The sequence below is a fragment of the Gymnoscopelus braueri genome (assembly GCF_963280865.1).
Source record: "Gymnoscopelus braueri genome assembly, chromosome: 22".
NCBI lineage: Eukaryota > Metazoa > Chordata > Actinopteri > Myctophiformes > Myctophidae > Gymnoscopelus > Gymnoscopelus braueri.
Window position 1 is genome coordinate 43,097,462 of NC_137624.1, and position 22,170 is coordinate 43,119,631.

The 22,170-nt window shown below is 42.0% G+C and overlaps 1 protein-coding gene across 1 annotated transcript in view; it reads right to left on the bottom strand.

Moving 5' to 3' along the window:
* Positions 1 to 506: 506 nt before the first annotated feature.
* LOC308079054 (GTPase IMAP family member 8-like) overlaps positions 507 to 22,170 on the bottom strand; it is a gene marked incomplete at its 3' end in the record, with an annotated part of 48,387 nt that continues 26,723 nt past the window's right edge. The window contains exons 4-8 of the mRNA XM_080420390.1: positions 12,714 to 12,773; positions 5,915 to 6,541; positions 4,746 to 5,282; positions 2,674 to 3,736; positions 507 to 564 (exon numbers count right to left, since the gene is read on the bottom strand). Of these exons, the coding sequence (XP_080276516.1) occupies positions 507 to 564; positions 2,674 to 3,736; positions 4,746 to 5,282; positions 5,915 to 6,541; positions 12,714 to 12,773 (2,345 nt within the window). The remainder of the gene's footprint in view (positions 565 to 2,673; positions 3,737 to 4,745; positions 5,283 to 5,914; positions 6,542 to 12,713; positions 12,774 to 22,170) is intronic.

A 22,170-nucleotide genomic window follows, 5' to 3' on the forward strand; every position in this document is an offset into this window, starting at 1 on the left:
AGTAACACTCACTACAGGATCAATACAAAGCTTTACCAATAACCAGATTTTGGATCATGTCTCCAAACAATACTACAAAACCAGTGGCTCAAATTGGAGACCCCAACATAAAGATGGACACCACAAAAATTGGCAAAGGTTTACATTGTTTTTATTAACTTTCCACAACAAAAAGATGAATATTGAGGAACAAACATAATGAAAACTTAATGCAAATACTTTACCAAATAAGGAGCAAAAGAGGCCTGGAGATGCTGGTCAAACTCAATAGAATGGAGGAGGACCAGGCCACCCCCTATAGGGACGTAGAAGCTGCTCCCCCCTCCCTAACTGACAAAACCAAGTTCTAAACTAAAAGCTTAACGAAAAGATAGAACTACCGGCCATCCCCAGGCCAAACTAAAATAAACTAAGTAACTTAAAGGAAAGGCTTTCTAGCCTAAATAATCAATGGTTCCAGGTTGTTGCTGGGTCTGTATCTGAGGTGTAACTGAACTGGCTGGCTTTTATACAGGCTGGTAATTGAGGCGGCAGCAATTGCGGATCTGCTGCAGGTGTGCCAGCCTGATGAGAGGAGAGACAGTGGGGGTTAGTCACAGACACAATAGACCGCCGAAGTCTGACGTCATTTACACATCCTTTGTTTGTCTACCTGGTTTGCAGTTTTCCACCCCCGTTCTGAATCCCATAGACGTATTTAATATCGCGTCAAATAAGAACTGTGTTCCAAAAATAAACAAGTGACCCCGGCGGGTTGACTCTTATGGATATGAAGCATCAACTGACGGTGAGAAAACGCTAATGTTACTTCCGCCGAATTAGTTACATTTTCGCCAGAAACAGACTGTATCAAATATAAGTGACTGACTATCATAAACGATACAGAACCTCCTCCCTGACAATAACGCCGACACGCGGTGTTTATTTTTGGACCACAATTCTTATATGAGACGATTCTAAGATGACCCAATGTTATTCTCCATAGAGAAATTACTTCCGCAAACCTGGGGATGAACGAGTGACGTCAGGACTTCGGTGCTCTATTGAATTAACAATCAATACAAAGCTTCACTAGTTAACCAGATAGTTTTAACAATCAATACAAAGCTTCACTAGTTAACCAGATAGTTTTAACAATCAATACAAAGCTTTACTAGTTAACCAGATAGTTTTAACAATCAATACAAAGCTTTACTAGTTAACCAGATAGTTTAACAATCAATACAACATTTTACTAGTTAACAACATAATTATACAGGTTCAATACAAAGCTTTACTAGTTATGTATGCAGGATGCTGTCATATGCAGAACGCATACAACAGCAGGTGCTTGAGCAGGGCACAAAGGATTATGAAGGACAAACAACACCCCAGTAACGGACTGTCTGTGACGATGTGGAATGAATGGCAACCGTGTGAGGCGTGTCAAAGCCTGGGCTTTTTTTTTCTGAAAGAGACAAAACATTCACACAAAAACAACAATCATTAAAACAAAACAAATGGCATTCAATCTGTAAATATTCCCTTGTTTGGCTCTCACTGTTACTTGCAATAAGGCCCCTTTAAACGGTATAAGTGTGAAACATGTCACACCAGCATTTCACTGCTTGTAACTGTATCAGTGAGCGACAAATAAAACCCTCTTGAATCTGTTGAATCTCTCTTGAACCAGTTCTACAACATCAATACCAATCTACATTAACCCATTACCTTCTCATTCTCTGTGTGAAAGATTCATGTTCAAATCATGTGATTGACAGATGAATATCGTTGTTGTCGGGGAGAAACCTCTCATCTCCATGTTCTAACTTTTTGTGTTTTTTCATAAATGAATGCCCTACTTGATCATACTACAGCGCCACACAAAAGCATCAAAAGTAGAAGATCCACAAGCTCGTAACGCGGCGTGAAGCGACGCATGAGCTTGTAGATCTGCTACTTTTGAATTTTAATCCTGAAAAGTAACAGTTTTGGACATATGAGGTTTCCACCAAACAGAGACGATAGTAAAATCCAACGAGCTTTTAAATTCTTACATCATGGCAATGCTCTCAGCTGGAGTTGCATTATGCATCTTTTCCAAACTTCTTCATCAGGAAATGCCTTTTTCTTTTCATTTGGTTCAGTTCTTCTGTTTTCTTTTCAAGTTTCAATTCATCCATGTCTTCGTTTAAAAGTTCTTCTAAAAGATCACATTTTTCTTTGCTCTCTTTCATTTCTGAAGCTTGTTTCCGTTTCAGCTCATCTATTTCAGCTCCTTGTCTCGCTCTGAGAACTTCCATGTCCTTGAAGTGTTTTTCTGTGAATTCATTGAATTTTTCAGCCTGTTTTCTGGCCTCATTCTTGTATCTCTTCTCCACGGTCTTCAGTTTTTCATGATATTCTTTCTCAATTTTCTGTCGTTCCTCTTCTTCTTCTTCTTCTTCTCTGTTTTCATCCTCTTCTCTTCTTTTGTTCTCGTGTTCTTCTCTTTCCTGATTAAATTCTTCCTGAAGCCTTTTCATTTTCTTCTGTTCGTCTTCTCTTCTCTCTTCATCGTCCTGATGTCTTTTATTCCACCATTCTTTTCTTTTGTTCACCCAAGCTTCCTGTTGTTTTTTCATTTCTTCTCTCTCATTTTCTTTTGATGCAATTTTTCTCTCTTTCTCCAAGGCCTCATATTTTTCTTTCCACTCCCTTTGTTTCATTTCATCTGCTTCCTGTCTTTTTGCGTCCTCCTCTTTTCTTTTTTCGTGTTCTTTCTCTCTTTCCTCATCCACTTTCTTAATATAATCCTCCTTTTCTTTCAGTTGTTTCTCTCTTTGTTCTCTCTCCTTTCTAATTTCATCTTTCTGCTCTTCCATCTTTCTTGTCATTGCTTGGCTTTCTTCCTCACATTTGTTTGTCAGGGCCTCTATCTCTCTCTTCATCTCATCTTCCTTCTCTTTTAGAATCTTCTGTGTCTGTTTTTGAATGGCTGCTTCTGCCTCCTGGAACATCTCTGTGGTGTAGCACCCCTTACCATTCTCCTTCATTTTGGACTCAAATATCTTCTTACCCAGAATCATGTTTCCTGAAGAGCTCTTCCCACAACCGGTCTTCCCAATCAGCACTATCCTGAGATCACTTCCCTGACTGTCATCATCACCTGGAATACCTTTCAGCTTCTTAAGTTCAGCATGTTGCCTGGCAATGTGTTCTTTCAGTTGTACGACATTTTCAAACTGGGCCTTGGTAAACATGTCTCTTGTGAAGCAGAGTGGTTTCCCCTCCAGAGGTCTCATCTTTATTATAGCATCCAACACCTCAGGAACTTGTTTGCTGTCCTTAATGTTGAAGACGATGTATCGGCCTCCACAGCTCTGACACAACTCCTGGATGTCTGTGTCTTCACCTACAAAGTTGGCAACGGCTGGAGCGGTTGGATCTGAATGTGTAGTCAACAGAACCATGGTGAAATCATTCACTTGAGAGCTGAATACATCCTGGATGCGCTGTAACTCTCCCTTATCTTCATCAGTGAGGGGACCCACAGGAACGACCAGCAAAAAGGCATGAACCCCCTCAGGATCACAGAGAGAGACAGATGTGAAAGCGTTGTGAATCACTGCCTCCTCAGGTGTTTCATAAAAGGCAGGGAGGTCCACCAGGGTCACCCAATGCCCACACACCTCTGCCTGTCTCTTTAGACACTCTGTAGAAGAACTAGACTCTGGGTTGTACTGGGTCTGACCCAGAATTGCTTTTGTAGCATATGCTTAGAGTGGGCAAAGCATAAATGTTATAGACCAGTTAACTGCAGACAGAGGTAGGTGAAAAGTGGAGGAATAAATTATATTGATGGCAACATTAAATTAAATAGACAAGAGACATGATTGAAGCAAAAATATACTGTGTATTTGGTCAAAATAAAAATAAAACAAAACATACAACAGTTCATTAACTTTCAGTAAAGTATATTCGTCAAGGTATCACGGTATCCAAGTTCAGAGTTCTTAAGCAGGTAATTGTCAATGGTCAGAGGGTAATGGCAGTGTGAGGGCAGTGTAGTGTGTAGTGTTACTTGGGGGGAAATGTGTGTGAGGCTGCTGCTCTGTTTGGCCTACCCGTCCTGGTAGGACAAACTTCATTCAGTTTGGGTTCAGCTTAGTTGGCTCGCCATCATGATCCTTGTTTATTATTTATGTGGAAAAGAAACCTGGCCTGGATACATACAAAGGCCAAATTAATATCAAATAAAATAAAACAGCAGATCTACAAGATCACAGATTAACTAAAAAACTGCTTACTGTATCTACAAGCATAACTTTCAATATAATTACATTAGAACAAACATTTCAAATAAAACAAAACAAACATTTCACTCACCAATTCAATCAGTTTCATATAGTCATAGCTAGCAGGTTGTGCCAGCAGCCAGTTTGCGATCAGTGTGGGTGGAATTCTAAAAGCCATAATAAGTGTTTTAGTCAATTGATCAAAAGTAACAAGTTGAAAAATGTGAGTATTGTTTAGAAATGAGTACAGACCTGCAGCAGCCTCAGAGTGGTGTGCACCTCACTCTGCTACTGCAGACTGCCTCTGTTTTATAGGGTGTGGCTGTGATTGCAATTGCAAGCACTGGTGTGACTGACTGATTGACTGACTGATTGATTGAGTGAGACTCAGTGTGTGTGTGACTGTGTGTGTGTGTCTCTGTCAGTGACACACAGACAGCAGTGACACAAATCTTTTGAAAACCTTTTGAAACCTGGGTTACACTTTGCTTGAAGAAATCTTCTCATCTCCTCTTCTGCCACACAGCACCAGGTTCAGAGGAGGGTTGGACTTTGGTGTCATGGTGGGTCTTCCTATAACGTAGGTGAGGTGTCCTCCTCTGTTGTCACTCACAATGTTCTCAATCTTTTCCATCAGTGATGAACGGTCTTTTTCGGTCATCCTGTAACATCTTCCTTCAAAGTCTTCAATGGTCCGTTTTACGGAGAGGTTATACTTGTAGATGCCAAGTCCCTTTTGTGTTGTGATGAGCATTGTTTGGTTACAGGCCTCTGGTTGAAACAATTGCAGGATGAACTTCAGTGTGTGTCTGTCTTCCTGGGTGAATTCAGAAGGCTTCAATAACATCAGGATCACATTGGGTCCAGGTGAACAAAGAGATGCACACTTCTCCATTTCCTGTCTAAACGATCTAACAGATTGACTGAAGAGGTCTGGGGTTTTCACTACTCTGACTGACTGTCCCTGCCACTCCCCATCTTCTGGCACTTCCCATCTTCTCTGTTGGAGGCGAGGAACACATTTCCCTGTAATTAAGTTACAAAGTGCAGTTTTCTTGTCTTCGTGTTTCCCAAGAAGCAAAATCCTGAGTCCAGAAACTAAAAGAAACAAACAAACAAAAAAACATCATTTTCAAAAAACGCTCATTTAATGCATTCCATTCAGCAAATAAATGTACATACAGATTAGAGACATGTTAATATGAAAATCACTGTTATTGTTCAATCACTATAATTTATAGATGCCAATGTGTGTGCGTGTGTGCCTGTGCCTGTGCGTACGTGTGTCTATCCACAGCTAATCTTGCAAAACACAAGGCCAATCAATATTTCTTGTGCACGCTGCCAAGGATTCTCACAGCGTCGGAATTAAGTGACTCCATGACCCAATCTTATCATGGCACAACAAGCAGCCGTATTTGACGAGTTTGTATGAGAAAGTGTTGGTTTTCCACTCCCAATAGGAAGTTAAATTTAAGATAAAACTAAAAGTGGACCAAACTCCTAAAGGTTAACTTACAGACACCATGGAAGTTAGCCATGCCACGCCAGATGCAAAAAAACAGATTCTTTAAAAAGATTCTACTATTATGTTATAGAATAATTTGTATTAATTATGTACCAATCACAATATCATAACAGTGCTGTCCTGCACTTACCAGCAGCTCTTCCTGGACCCGAGCTCACAGCTCCTCTTTGTCTCATGCTGCCATAACCACTCATATCATCTTTACAGACACCACTGTGGACATGCTGTCCACTGTTCTCCTTAACAACTTGGCCCAATCTTGTCAACAGCTCTGGAAGTTTAAGGTTCTTTTGCTGTAAATGTCCGTACCTACATTTTCTGATCATTTCATGTAGTGGAGGATGCTGCATGTAGTTTAACTTGTGACCTTTACTCTGCTTTCTGGGTGTTAACACTAATACAAGTGAGTGATCAAATGAGCGATCGCTGAATTCTTCAAGAATGTTCTGTAACTTGAGTTTTTGCTCTTCAGTGAAGTCTTCAGGCTGAAGCACCAGTAGAAACACATGAGGTCCAGGATCAGAACATCTCACACAGCTTTGGACCTTCTGTGACAGTTCTGTTTGTGAGATGTTGGGATGTAGCAGGTCTGGAGTGTTGATGACCACCATCTGTCTGTTCTCTACTTGACCACTAACTCTAAAACAGTTGTTCAGAACATCATGCTCATCGAACACAGTCTGTCCCAGTAGGAGGTTCCCAACTGCATTCCTGTCTGACTGGTTGTTCCCCAGAAGTACAACCCTCAGCTCAGACACTGAAATGAAAACAGTACATTTAAACATTACAGGTTGAAGCTAAAGAAGCTAATTGTTCTTAACATTAAACCCAGATTTGCCCATCCAACATATCTTCTCAGGAGCATAATAATAAATATAAACTGTTATAACTTTGCCCTGATATATCTTTGTTCAGGACGTCACAAACTCACACCACACTTCTGCACTCAGATGTATTAGATTAAATAATGTTTTGTTATTGTTAAAATAAGTGTTAAATAGCTATCTATATATTCTGATAGTAATCATTGCTATAGGGTGTTTGTAAAAGGGGTCTCCATGTCTCTCCAGCTCTTTAGTAACAGAAAATACATTTGATCAAATCAGGAGAGAACACTAATATGGGATACAGAATAAACAAGTACAAGTGATGACACAAATAAATGAGCAGATAAAACTGCAACTGGAATATTATAAAATTGAAGCTGATAAATGTACTCTCTCCTGATTGGCTTAAATTGACAATGTATTTTCTGTTTATTGAAGTGCTGGTTTATTTTTCTATTTAGAGTAGCCAATAATTTTTTTAACCCTTTTTCTCCCCAATTTAATCGTTTGGCCAATTAATTCCTCCCACACACATTTCTGTGTTGTCACTGCTTTCATATCCTACTGACTCACCTGCCAGTGAGGAGCCCCCACCAGGAGGACATAAGGCCTTCGTCCTATAACCCTCCCGCCCAACACTCCCTGCTGTCAGGAGCCGCCCCAGCCTGTAGGATTACACGCAACGACCAATATCACCCTCCCCGCCCGGCTTCTCTCCCGCGGGCGGCGATGGGGCGTATGGGAGGGTAATTCTCCTGGACGCTAGTGGTGGAATGTGTAGGCTGAAGTCTTGTTGTGATGCCAATTCCCAATTCCCCCATGTAGCCCCTCCCTGACCACTGCTGATTGGTCTTGGGTATTATATGAGTCATCTAGCTTGGTGTCTCCCCCAATGACCCCATGTGACCTAGGCAAACATTCAGCAGAATAGAAGATCCATACTGTAAGTTAATAATGCACTCCTTGGGGACCCTGTCAACTAAGTATATTAGGTTGAAGTGGTTACCCACTAAAACCATATATATTTTGTTGACTATAGTCCCCAGGACTCTATACTAGGCCCCCTCCTGTTTTCCTTTGTACACTAAAAATATTAAAATAGGCGCTCACAAGCAACGCGCCACAACACAAGGCATTGTTCCCCTGCCTTTGCATTTGAACTACTTTTTGTATTAGTTTGGTTAGTGTTGTTTCTCTTAACTACTGCTGCTAGCTTTCCTGTCTCCAGTTCCATGTTAGGCAGTGTTTAGATCCAGAGTCAAATTTAACAAGTTAAACTCCTAGAACATTATTACATTGTAAATGACATCTAAAGACCTGAAGAACTAGGCACCACACTGCAGTAATAAAGGGGTATTAAACTCAATTCTCCATTCTGCCCACCTGAAGGCTTTCCATGTTGGGGAGGGAGGAGCTGTTATATCAGTTATAACTTAATCTGTTTTAAAAAGGCAATGTAATTATGAACTGATAATTGCATGTAAGGATGTGAGGCATGGTACATCAGGGGTTGACACTAAGGTCTCAGAGGCACTTGCCCGTCGGGCAAGTATAGGTCATTTTCTACTTGCCCACAGGTCTTGCCCAAAAAGTTAATTGTCCTTTACAAAATGATAGGTTAAATTTAATTACCGTTCAATTAAACACTTATTATTTACTTTCTACTTGCGAATTATGGGGCTGCATGATAAAAAATGTCATACCTCAATATTTATGACAAATATCTAAATAGCTATGAATATGACTATGGGTTAAAAGTAGGGTAAGTGATATTTTTTGGTAAAAACAAAAAGTTTGTTGTTATGGGTTAAAGCTCTATATTCTGATAGTACTCATTGCTATAGACTCTAGAGTGTTTGTTCAGTAACAGGGGTCTCTCTGTCTCTCCAGCTCAGAAAATACATCTCCAGGTAGGTGACACCATTTCAGCCAATCAGGAGAGTACCCATTTATCAGCTTAATTTTTATAGTGTTCCAGTTCCAAATCTACATGCACATTTCTTTGTGTCATCACTTCCAATTTCACTTGTTTAATCTGTATCCTGTCTAAGTTCTCTGTCCTGATTCGATAAAATTGGTATCCTGACCTGAAAAGGCATTTTCTGTTTAATAAAGAGCTGGAGAGACATAAAGAGCTGGAGAGACATGGAGACTCATGTTACTGAACAAACACTCTGTAGCAATAAGTACTATCAGAATATAACGCTATTTAACACTTATTTTAACAAAAGAAAATCACTTACCCTACCTTAACATTTGTTATTTTATATTTTTAAGTGTAGCAACAGTGAAAACAGCGCAATATAGGCCAACAGTGCTCTTATTTTACATTCGACAGACAGGAAGACACTTACTTTCCCATAACTTGACAAAGCGCTCTTATTTTGAAGTCCACCAACCAGAAGTCAAGGGTTTACGTTCGTCTGACTTGACACGTGTTAAGCTTTGACCGTTCAATAAACAAACAGAGGTACTGGGCTGATGCTGCTGTTTTGAACTGATACTGACATAAGGAATGCTTTTGCTTTACAAGTTGCTTCTTGTATTTTCATTTTTTAATCTTCATACTACAGTGTCACACTAAAGTAGCAAAAATAGCCGATCTACAAGCTCACAAAGCGTTGGGATGCGAAGCGGGATGAGCTTGTAGAGTGTGTCTGTGGGTTTTATAAATATTGAACCAACAAAAGCTTGTGACTAAACCATAATTACATTGGATGGATACAGGATAGTGGGCACTAGGGACATCTGGGCACCTCGATGTAAAATTGGCTATTTTTCCAAAATGTTAAAAAAAAATCTATATTTGAAAAATGTTCTTAAGTGAACATGCACGGTACATCATTATCAGACTTGATTTTATCCTTCAACTTCTTGTTTGTGCCCCAAAACGACTGGATATACATGTTTTGTTGCAATTTGTAGCAATATTAGACCTTAATTGTCTAATGTTTAAGCATGTTCTAATCATGTATATTTTAACTATTTTCCGTCCAGTCTGACACCTCTGAGCAGGAGGAGGGGTAAACCCTCCATTCAGTGAGTGTGGTTGCAGACTAAAGCAACCATGTGCTAAAGGTGTAATCACAGAGCTATCCGCTTGATGTATGAAGAGTGAAGAGTGCATTCAGATATTATAATACAACAAAAAGGCTAAATGGCTTCATCTCCAGTGAAGTTGTAGTAGCCTACAGGTGTAAACGTGTGTTTACAAGAAAACATAAGAAGTGGGTTTCAGCCAGGTGAGCTGATCTGATTCTGAACACAGCCAATACACACAGTTGTCAACAGTTTCAGTAAAATTGTTAATTTGTTAACTCATTAAGTCATTAATAACATTTCATGTAATCATACAACAGGACAAAGGTGAGACACTCAGCAGGGTATACAGCACTGCAGGGAGTTGCACCCTGGATCCAGCAGACGCTAGAAGTACTAACTACCAGTGCTTTGTTTGCTTTGTGACACCACCATGTCTTATTTGCATGTGACTACAGAAAATATTTAAAAAAGGGCTGAATAGCCCGTTTAAAAAACAAATCGGCTGATTATTAATTACTGATATGATTGACCTGTAATCACAGTAGAAAATATAAACCTATACATCAGCTATAAAAGAAATATAAAGTGAACGTTTTTGAATATTTGCATAAATACCTGTCTCAAATATGAACACACAGTATTCCCTATCACAGTGGTTCTCAAACCTTTTAATTTCAAGAACCCCCAGTTTTATATGCATTAGACCACAGACCCCCATTTGATAACATTTTCTATCTCTGGGACTGCAATCTATAGGCTACTATAAAATCCCAACTCTGAGACAGTACAAATTGAACCAAATGGACCTGTAAGGTATCATAGCTTTATGCAGCTTTCAGCTCAGCCCATAGATGATTGACTGATTGAATATTTTATTAAACAGAAATGTAAAAACAGCACGAGCACAGTCAAACACTTTGTCTAAAAGGATAGCACCAAAAATGTCCTTGCGGTCTCGTTTCCATTGGGGTCCTACAGTAGGTATTCAATTCATCAACATATAAAATAGCACCAAAGGAGAACAAGCCCAAAATAAGCAACTACTAGGCCACATGAGACCACCTTGCAGTGGCTATTTGTGTGTGCTTGTAGATCTGCTATTTTCCCCAAAAAAATCTGGTAGAAAATGTGAATGTTGGAATATCTTTTAAACATTTTAACAATACAAATCTTGTATGGGGGGTCCCTGGCACAACATATTTTTAGATGGGGGTCGATGGACAAATACATATAACATGGGAACATGGGGGTCCTTGACATGAAAATGTTTGAGAACCACTGGTTTAAACAACATTAAACCAAAGAAAAAGCCCAACCCAAGCAGCTACACTTTAGAAACAAGCCCCCCAAAAAACGCAGCCCACTACCAATATATATTTAACAAGCAGCTTTGCAGAAAAACAAGCCCAAAGTCGCTTATAATAAACAGACATGGCAACACTACTTGTTTCACACACAGCTGCTGCTTACAGCCATGTTCACGTTATTATAACATCCCAGATCGATCTAAGAACGACTCCAGCGTATTCACCAACTCACCAGCTTATCTGGGCATAAAACCGTTTGCATTGCAATGTTATAAACTGGTATTTCATGCCCCACAGAGCCTTAAAACGTCTGCGTTAGCGATGCTAGCGCGCTAATGTCGCTGATTTAAAGATGATCAGGCAGCCTAAACAATGTTACATGCGTGTAAAAAAAGGTTCCTATCACACACACACATTGGCGGACCCTCTGTAGTAACTGAGGACCCCCTAGGGGTCCCGGACGGTCCCCTGTTGAAGACCCCTGCCCTAATGTAGGGTTGCTACAGATGGCTAACAACAACAACAACAACAACAACAATAGTCAAATCGTTTTTACATCAAACGTTAACATACAAATCTTAATCTTAATGAAATATAAAGTCGAGTCTTTCCTAGCATTTAAGGAGCATATAGTGATCATGATTCATGCCCCACTGAGCCTGTATAAACCCCTGTTAATATGATGATGCTAACACACTAATTTCGTTAGCATATGTCCTTCCTTTAACTGCTACATAACAACTAAGCTAAATATTTTTTAAATAATATGAAATATAAAATCGAGTCTTTCCCTAGGGTCTACACTATTCAGTGATTATGTCCAATTAATCATTATAGCCTATATAGGCACTTTACCTGCTGCATTGTGTGGGTGAAGTCCTCTCCATTCATCCCACTGGGACAAGCAGTGACAGATATAAAGATCCAGGCCAAATGTCTACAAAACATATAAAATATAAAATCGAGAAGTTATTTGGGCCTAAACAGCACCAATAGACCATCATTATTGGGTTGCTGAGCCCTATAATTAATTACATTGTGACAAAGTGACACTGTCCACTCGATGTAAACAAAGATGGATGCCGTGGTGGAGCCGGTCTCCCCCGAAGCAGGGAGGGAGGGAGGGAGGGAGGGGGGGGTGGGGGGTGGGGATAGTCTGAAAGTTGTACACCGCTCCCCAATAAGGTGTAAAGTCCCCACCCCCCTCCCAGGCAGATTGGGGAGAACAATTGTAGGGCGCAAACGATACAAGCAATCCCGACCGAGCCCCGTCGGGGAGCGAGCCAACCGCGGGAGCCCGCCTACAACCCCGTTGTAGGCCATTGCCCTCCTGTAGGACTGTCTTCTCCGAACACGGGGCAATTGTGTTCACATAGACGCCCGATAAACAACCTCTATGGTGGTGGACTTTACCACTGCACCACCCGAGCGACCCCTGTTTCTGATTCTATATATAACATTCTATAGCAGTGATTACTGATCAGAATATAGAGCTTTAACCTTTTAACCAAAAACTTTTAGTTTTAAGTTTTAGCCAAAACATATAACTCACCCTACGTTTAAATCAACATTGACATTGCAAAGTACAGGTGAATTGATGTCAATTTCAGAGCAAAGTTCTACAGCAGTAACTTCAAATACTCTTATTGGTGTTGTTGTTTTTTTGTTTAGAATTTTGGATAGCAAAAATGACAAATCTTTACAAATGAAACACCACGACACAACATTTATGATTCACTTCAGCTTTACTCACTGAGAGGAGGTAGCATCTCATAGCTGCGGTGCCGTTTCAGAGGTATCTTACCCTGGTCATCTGTAATGATATAGAAAATAGAAAAAATATACAACTATATCAATAGCGTTTCACTGTTTCAGCCCAGCCCTGCACATGAACTCTGCAGCCGCACTGAGGCCCCTGCTGGAAAGCATCTCAGCCCAAACATTAACATAACTAATAATTGGGCCACGCGACCCTGAAATGACCGTAATAATCCTAAAACGGGAGCGAAAATATTTTTTGAATTATTTTTTTTTTTGTGGCCCATCGGCCCACTGGCCCAAATTGTAACCCTGATTGTAACCTGTATGTATTTGTATCTGTGACCAATGACAAATAAACCTGATTCTGATAGAATTTGTAATTGACTCAACGACACCAAAGGCTGAATGGCTACAAATTTTCTCCAGTTGAACCAAAACTTTCTAGTGTAGTGAGGGGTAGTTTTTATCAGTTAAATTGAAGCCTGTTTTAACACACAGGGACCTGGAAACAGTCATCCACGCTTTTATCACCTCTTGGTTGGACTATTGCAACTCTCTCTATCATAGGCTGACTCAGTCCACTCTCTCTCGTCTACAGATGGTCCAAAATTCAGCTGCCAGTCTCTTGACTGGAACTAGGAAGCGAGAGCACATTACCCGACTGCACTACCAGTGAAACATCGTATTGATTTAAACATTTTACTTTTTGTTTTTAAAGCCTTGGCTTAAGCCTTAAGATCTGGTTTCTGCACCTCCTGCCCCCAGGGTACTTAGGTCATCTTCCCAAATGCTCCTTGCCATTCCCCCTTCAAGCCTTAAAACTAAAGGTGACCGGGCCTTTTTTGTTATTGCCCCCACACTCTGGAACAATTTTCCACTGCACATGGACACAAGTCCAGCTCCACCATTGAAAGGTTTAAATCCACCCCAATGGCCTACTCATGTCATTGAATGCATTTTTTTGTATTGCTTTTATGTTCTTTTAATTATGCTGTATTTTTATGAGGTATTGCTTTTATGTTTTTTTACTATGTTGTATTTTATGAGGTCGTTATGATGCCATTGTGAATAGAGAGCACTTTGGGTCAGCTTCTGTTCTTAAATGTGCTATACAAATAAAGGCGACTTGACTTGTTTATTATATGACTGTAGGTTTTTCCTTTTTTATTTCTTCTCTTAGATAAATGATTAATCAGATTAATAGAGTGCCTGGCTGCTACAAAGATCAACGGTGATCAAAGGTTACAACAAACATACTGTACCTCAGAATTTGATTTTAGACAATACATTTAACTTCAGGGACTGTGCCATTTTACAGAACATGAAACTGCAGCATGGAATGTACTTTTTATGTCAACCTAAACATTTTAATGTAAAGCCTGAGATTGTACAAATGTTTTACACATCGGTACCTCTTTTATTGGTCTTATCTGTGTGATTGTAAATGCAGTACAGACCATGTTAGACTGCAGATAAAAATATAGCCATTGGACCCCCTGGCTGAGAGAGAGATGAATCAGGAACCCCCACTACATAATGTATAAAATTGTGTTGCAGATTAAACTTTTTCAAATTCAGTGTAAACGTTAGTTCATGTAGACACGGAAGGCAGAATGTTTATATACTTCATTCATACTCCCCGTACCCCCCCATTCGCTAACAAGCTTATTCAGTTGTACTCCTTTAAGGCATACGTTCAACCCCTTGTCATTCTCATTTGCTACAAGCTAACTCACTCACGCCCTCATACCCACAGTGCATCTCAGGCGGTTCATTTAAGCAGCCTCTGTTCTCTGTTCATTCTATGTGTGTGGCTGTCAGTGCCGGTTGTACAGCTGTAGGTTTTCAAATTTTCAATTTCTTGGTTGCTGAACTAATGCATTTTGCTAGCTGCTGCGAGCTGTCATCTGCTACTTATCTACGGTTTGTGTGCTGCTCTACGATATTTTGGTGCTATATGAGATGATTTGCTAATTATGCTGACTTTTAACACTGCTACAGCAGCCAATGCTTCTTCTATTATTGCTGCTAACACTACTGTGCTCATAGCTCAAAGCTAATACAGCATGCTTGCTGCCCATGTACAGTAGAAGCTTGGTTGTAGGCTACTCCCTTTTACCATGTGGAAAGCTGGGATTGTTTGTAGCTTAAAGCTAACGTAGCATGCTGCTGCCTGTAGAATCTTTGTTGTTATACAGCACTGCACAGTTAGCATGCTTGCTTCCCATGTGAAAAAATCTAATTGTTTGTAGCTTAAAGCTAACAGCATGTTGTTGCCATGTAAAAGCTTTGATTGTTTGTTCAACACTGCACAGTTAACACAGCAGGCTTGCTTCCCATGTAGGCTACTCCCCTTTACCTCATCAGGTAATGAATCTTGGCTATTTTAGATTATTATTATTATTGTTTACTTAAGGTATAGAAGTAATGGAGTTATTTGGGCCAAATTTTTTTCCAAAATAAGTACTGCTTCTAAGTTCTAATGCTGTTCTGCTGAGGCACTCTTGACTCTGGGAATACCCACAATGGTGCAGTGCCATCTAGTTGGCTCTGAAGCTTCAAGCAGAGTTTCCAACAGTTGTATTGCTACTGCTCGCTCAAATGCTTTTATAATATGTTTATACTTAAGGCTGTCGTAGACAATCTGTGTGCAACGGGGCATAATATAAGACAAGTCAAATTCAGACATGTACTCAAGCCAGGATAGGAAAACACAGCATGTGTATCAAATCAGTGTTGCCATGTATGCTTATTATAAGCGACTTTGGGATTGTGTTCCGTAAGTCACAGCAAATATATTACTGAACAGCGTTCATGGGAAGGAACCCCAGATTCATATGTAATCACGGTGCAAAAATGTTTAATATTCTAAACATTTGTTTTGCGACTTGTTTTTATAGACTTGGCCGCTTGTTTCTCTTACAATCTGGCAACACGGCGTGGTGTCATGTGACTTTTCCTTGGGAGTAATCAGGAAGTCTCATACAATACAGCAATGCATCTTGGGTACTGTAGTCTATGCAACTGACAGTCTTATCATGGGGATCAGTTCAATGCTACTGTGTGAGAATAAGGTGAAAGGGCAAGGGTGTTTTCTTTTTAACTGGTCATGTGCAGGCATTATGGCAGTGTAACTGTCATGTTAAATAGGTACACAACTATCCCAGCCAGCACGCCCACGTGGGTCCCATATGGGTTCAAGGTGGGCTAAACCATATGGGCCCCATGTCGGCATGTCAGCGGGATCCACTTGGGTCCCATCTGGGATGCCCATGTGGGCCTTACGTGGGTACTACCTGGGCCCCACATGGGCCCCATGTGGGCTTTTAGGTGGGTTCTACCTGGGCCCCACATGGGCCCCATGTGGGCTTTAGGTGGGTATTACCTGGGCCCCACATGGGCCCCATGTGGGCTTTAGGTGGGTTCTACCTGGGCCCCACGTGGGCCCCATGTGGGCTTTAGGTGGGTACTACCTGGGCCCCACATGGGCCCCATGTGGGCTTTAGGTGGGTTCTACCTGGGCCCCACATGGGCACCATGTGGGCTTTAGGTGGGTACTACCTGGGCCCCATGTGGGCTTTAGGTGGGTACTACCTGGGCCCCACATGGGCCCCATGTGGGCTTTAGGTGGGTTCCACCGGGGCCCTAGATGGGTCCCTTATGGTTTCAAGGTGGGCTAAACCATATGGGCCCCATGTCGGCATGTCAGCGGGATCCACTTGGGTCCCATCTGGGATGCCCATGTGGGCCTTACGTGGGTACTACCTGGGCCCCATGTGGGCTTTTAGGTGGGTTCTGCATGGGCCCCACATGGGCCCCATGTGGGCTTTAGGTGGGTTCTACCTGGGCCCCAACTAGGCAAGTCTATGTGGGACCGAGGTGGGTCCCAACTGGGATGCCCATGTGGGCTTTAGGTGGGTTCTACCTGGGCCCCAGGTGGGCCCCAACTAGGCAAGTCTATATGGGACAGAGGTGGGTCCTAACTGGGTTTGTTTGTGCAATGGTTCCTTTGATTTCCAACGTGGGTCCTAATAAGATTTAAATATAAATAAAATAGATTAAGCAGCAAACATGAACCGTGTTAATTCTTGTAAACACACCTAAAATAAAAATTGGGTATAACATTTTACACGTCTTCAGTTTTACCAGGATGAAAATAGACAATATATATTTTGACAAATTTATTAAAAACAATATAGATAATGAAAATACAATGAAAATACAAATGGAAATAAATATAGCAGTAGTGTAAAGGTGCAGGAAGAGAAGGCACACACATTAAACGTGCAAGTGTACATACAGTATATACATAAAATCACAAAAATGCAACATAATATTCTGACAATGCTCCACAGAGACTATTAACAGAACAAAATATAAGAATAAAAATGGTCCAAAAAATGTATAAATAGTGTATAAGAGGTGCATCAAAAACTTCCATTGTCCATGTAACAGGGCAGAGGGATTCTGAGATCCAGTTTCATGTTGCAGATGAATCTGGGCCCTATGTGTACGTGGGTGTCTCTTGAGCCTTTCTGTTTAAATCCCCAGTGACAGAACCAACCAAGTATTGTGCTGCTAAGGGGAGAGAAAGAGAGACAGATACTTTGTCTACTAGGGTGGTGCATCATCCAGTTGTGGAAGCTGTCTCTGAGCTCAAACTCTGTTTCCACCTCTATCACAAGCCCCAGTGAACCACTTGGAGAGAGCCTTCTCTGCATCCTTGTGTTCTTCAGTCCTCCTAATAGAAATGACAAGAAGCCAACTGTTAGAAATTATAGAATTATGAAACTTTCCATTACTGTATATGCAGTGGCATGCCTTCTACTGGTATACATCAAATGTGTTGCCAAATTACATTTAAAGTTAGACAGATAAAGGAAAATTAATCACACACACACACACACACACACACACACACACACACACACACACACACACACACACACACACACACACACACACACACACACACACACACACACACACACACACACACACAATGATTCACCAAGACAAGCAGGAAGAATGCCCAAACTGAGCAGCATAAAACAGCATGAAAATAAAGTTTAGCTTGAGAACAGAGTAATGCACAATCTACTACTTAAAGAGATCAGTACTGCATTTAAATATTTACTTACTTAGTTATGAAAGCAGAAATCCATCACAAGGCAATCCTCCTCTCTGCTTTGCTCCTTGAGTCCTTTGTCAGTTTAAATTTGAATTTAGTGGACAAACAGAGGGGGCCTTTAGGACCCAAAGCAAACAGGACCTTTAGCTGTCCTTAGAAATGCCTGAGCAAATAAACAATAAATAAATAACAATAAAATACTAACTGAAAACTAAATACAATGGCCTTGCCTGTCTTAAGTAAAGTGTGTAATACTGCATTAAAGCAAACATCACCAGCCTTTATAAACATAACCTGTGCTGATGTAAACATTCGACTTTCTAAATGAACACCCAAGCTCTCACACACACACACACACACACACACACACACACACACACACACACACACACACACACACACACACACACACACACACACAGCTCTGTTCAACACAATGCTGTACCCCCTCCAACTGTACTTCTTGTTTTCATTATGTTTTAAAAAAGACTCTCTGTCTTTCTAAAAGGAAGATATGTGTGTCCCCACTGCTGCCTAAGCCAAGAAACAAGGCTTTACAAAAAATATAACTAACTGAAACAGGATTGTGTATTTTCAAAGTTAACTAAAACAATCTATCTGAAAAAGAGCTTGTAGGTCGGCTATTTAAAAAAAAAAAATCCATATTACAATAAAAAATTAAAACTAAACTTTAAAGAAATAAATAAACTAAACCACCCACCCCTCCAAACCCAGACTAGTCTGGCATGCCTTGAAGTGATAATTTGAATACCCATTGTTCCATTGTTGCTATCTGTGTGTGACCCCCACAAGGTCACACTCAGATAGGGCCATTAACAGGCAGTCAGGGGGAGGGGATTTAGTCTGGACTTGAACAGGATAATACAAATGTAGTTTGACTTGAAGCAGCAAATGTAACTGAAAGAAAGCAGAAAGCTCTGAATCCACAAGCTTATGAACACATTGTATTATCATTGCTCCCTATCACAAACGACACATTTATACTTGTTAAAATCTAAGAAAAAGTGAGTTGGGCTTTAACCACTTAACCCTTAGTAAACTTGTACTTGGTCTGCTCTTTTTTTCCCCTCTACACCAAACCTCTTTGCCAAAAATAGCCGATCTACAAGCTTGAGCTTGTAGATTGGTTTATTAGCCAGGGATCCTTTTAATGGTTACCAGTTAAACGGTTAACAGTTAAACAGTTAACCTGCCATGGCCATCTCTAATAAATAAAAACAAATACTTAAATACTTGAAAATACAATGTAATGTCCAATCTGTATGGTAGAGTATGTTCATACAATATAACTTATACTATATATATAATTGGGGTGGTTGCATTTAGTCTCCCTGCTCTTCTATTGAGACATTTAGATTGTGTCAAAGGTCATGTCTCACCTAGACACAGGATCTGACACAAATTCTGACCTGATGGTCAAGATTGAAATCATCCCCTGAACAGGCAGGCTCTATCTTAATGGTAAAATATGTCAGCACTTGTGCAGGAAACTGGGTTAAAATCTGGGGTAGAAGAGGAAGATATAGTACAACTTAAAATGGGGTTGAATAGTTTGTCCGTCTTTGTGAGCTTGTATATTGGCTGTTTTTGGCATTAGTGTTTAGTTTGGCAGTGGTAAAAAAAACAAAAAAAACAAATCTGTTTACACATTATTCGATTTATAGTGAGTGAGTGAGTGTGCGCGCGCGTGTGTGTGTGTGTGTGTGTGTGTTCCAACCCATGCCCAGTTAGCCCATATGTACATGTCAGTTAGCCAGCATGTACACCACGTGGGAATCACATGGGCTTCCCCGCTTCCAACCCATGCCGGTTAGCCCACATGCAGACCACACGGGAACCACGTGGGCTTGCCCGCTTCCAACCCATGCCGGTTAGCCCACATGCAGCCCACGCGGGAACCACGTGGGCTTGCCCGCTTCCAACCCATGCCGGTTAGCCCACATGCAGCCCACGCGGGAACCACGTAGGCTTGCCCGCTTCCAACCCATGCCGGTTAGCCCACATGCAGCCCACGCGGGAACCACGTGGGCTTGCCCGCTTCCAACCCACGCCCAGTTAGCCCACATGCAGCCCACGCGGGAACCACGTGGGCTTGCCCGCTTCCAACCCACGCCCAGTTAGCCCACATGCAGCCCACGCGGGAACCACGTGGGCTTGCCCGCTTCCAACCCATGCCGGTTAGCCCACATGCAGCCCACGCGGGAACCACGTGGGATTGCCCGCTTCCAACCCATGCCGGTTAGCCCACATGCAGCCCACGCGGGAACCACGTGGGCTTGCCCTCTTCCAATCCATGCCGGTTAGCCCACATGCAGCCCACGCGGGAACCACGTGGGCTTGCCCGCTTCCAACCCATGCCGGTTAGCCCACATGCAGCCCACGCGGGAACCACGTGGGCTTGCCCGCTTCCAACCCATGCCGGTTAGCCCACATGCAGCCCACGCGGGAACCACGTGGGCTTGCCCGCTTCCAACCCACGCCCAGTTAGCCCACATGCAGCCCACGCGGGAACCACGTGGGCTTGCCCGCTTCCAACCCATGCCGGTTAGCCCACATGCAGCCCACGCGGGAACCACGTGGGCTTGCCCCTTTCCAACCCATGCCGGTTAGCCCACATGCAGCCCACGCGGGAACCACGTGGGCTTGCCCGCTTCCAACCCATGCCGGTTAGCCCACATGCAGCCCACGCGGGAACCACGTGGGCTTGCCCGCTTCCAACCCACGCCCAGTTAGCCCACATGCAGCCCACGCGGGAACCACGTGGGCTTGCCCGCTTCCAACCCACGCCCAGTTAGCCCACATGCAGCCCACGCGGGAACCACGTGGGCTTGCCCGCTTCCAACCCACGCCCAGTTAGCCCACATGCAGCCCACGCGGGAACCACGTGGGCTTGCCCACTTCCAACCCACGCCCAGTTAGCCCACATGCAGCCCACCTGGGACCCTCATAATTTGCCCAGTTCAAGCCCATGCCCACTTGGTACCCAAGTAGCCCGCATTGGGCCCATATGGGTCCCACGTGGGCGTGCTGGCTGGGATCATGGGATATTCAAGTTAATTTAATCCACTCAGTGAAGCTGTTATTTCTGCATTCCTGTTCTATTCACTTAGTCAACGCTCAAGTTCAGGTAACTATAATATGGGTGGATTAGTTTGCAGAGGCTTAAATAGATAATTACTTCATGGTGGATTTGAAGTCTTGTGAAATGGGGTGATTGCTTCAATTGTAGTGGGTTGTCCTCCAGGGGGTGCCATTTAGAGGGCAAACAAAGGTTAATCTGATTCTCAGATGCAGGTAGATTCATTAGTGCACTGAAGCTAATTTGCACGTTACTTCTCTTTTAGCTAACCATGTCATTGTAAAGAGATATTCATTGCTTGAATTCACACTGCTTCTGTTTTCGTTTCATGATTGACTGCTATTATGGTGATCCAAGGCTTTGATGGCATGACCATCTTTCCATCACGGATGCCGGGAAGGTTCAGGTTGGGTTTCCGTTAGTTCTAAAGTGCGAGCTACTGATTCTACTACTAAAAGGGGCTGTTGTATAGCATTATGTAGCATTGACACCGTACTGCTATTCAAGTCAAAAGCTTAACAGGTAATGTGAGGTAAGGATTGTAGTATATGTAAGAAGGGTTAATGGAAGTAGTTTGGAAGAAGAGCAGATAAGGGTAGCTATTGTATTCATTGTGGATTGAAGCTCGTGAATGGGGTGATTGTTTTAACTGTAATTATCTCTAGGGGGTGCCATTTAGAGGGCATACAAAGGCTAATCTGATTCTCTGCTGCTTCAATTTCTATCATCATTATGGATTGGATTCATCGTTTGATGAGCTAACTTGCATGTTACCTTCACTTTTAGCTTAAACATGTCTTTGTAAAGGGATATTCATTCATTGCTTAAACTTATTCTGCTTCTGTTTTATGTTTCTTGAGCAACTGCCCATTATGGTGATCCAATTCTGACGATGGCATGAACTTCTGTCCATCATGGATGCTGGGAAGGTTCAGGTTGTGGGTTGCTGCCGGTCTTCATAACTACTGCAGCGACATGGTCATTGCCGAGCAGTTCTCAAGATCACCTTGGTGGTATAACTGGATCTACTTCTGCCGAAGTCATGAGAGGCAGGTCATCATTAATCAAATCTAAATTTATTCTGGTTCAAGCTTACTGAAAGCCATGTCGGTTGCTCACTGCTTGATCTGTGTAACCCACTCACACTGATGTTCTAAAGGAACGGCGTCCATAAAATCCAGGCGTATGTCAAATGGTATGGATCGTTTAATGATCTCG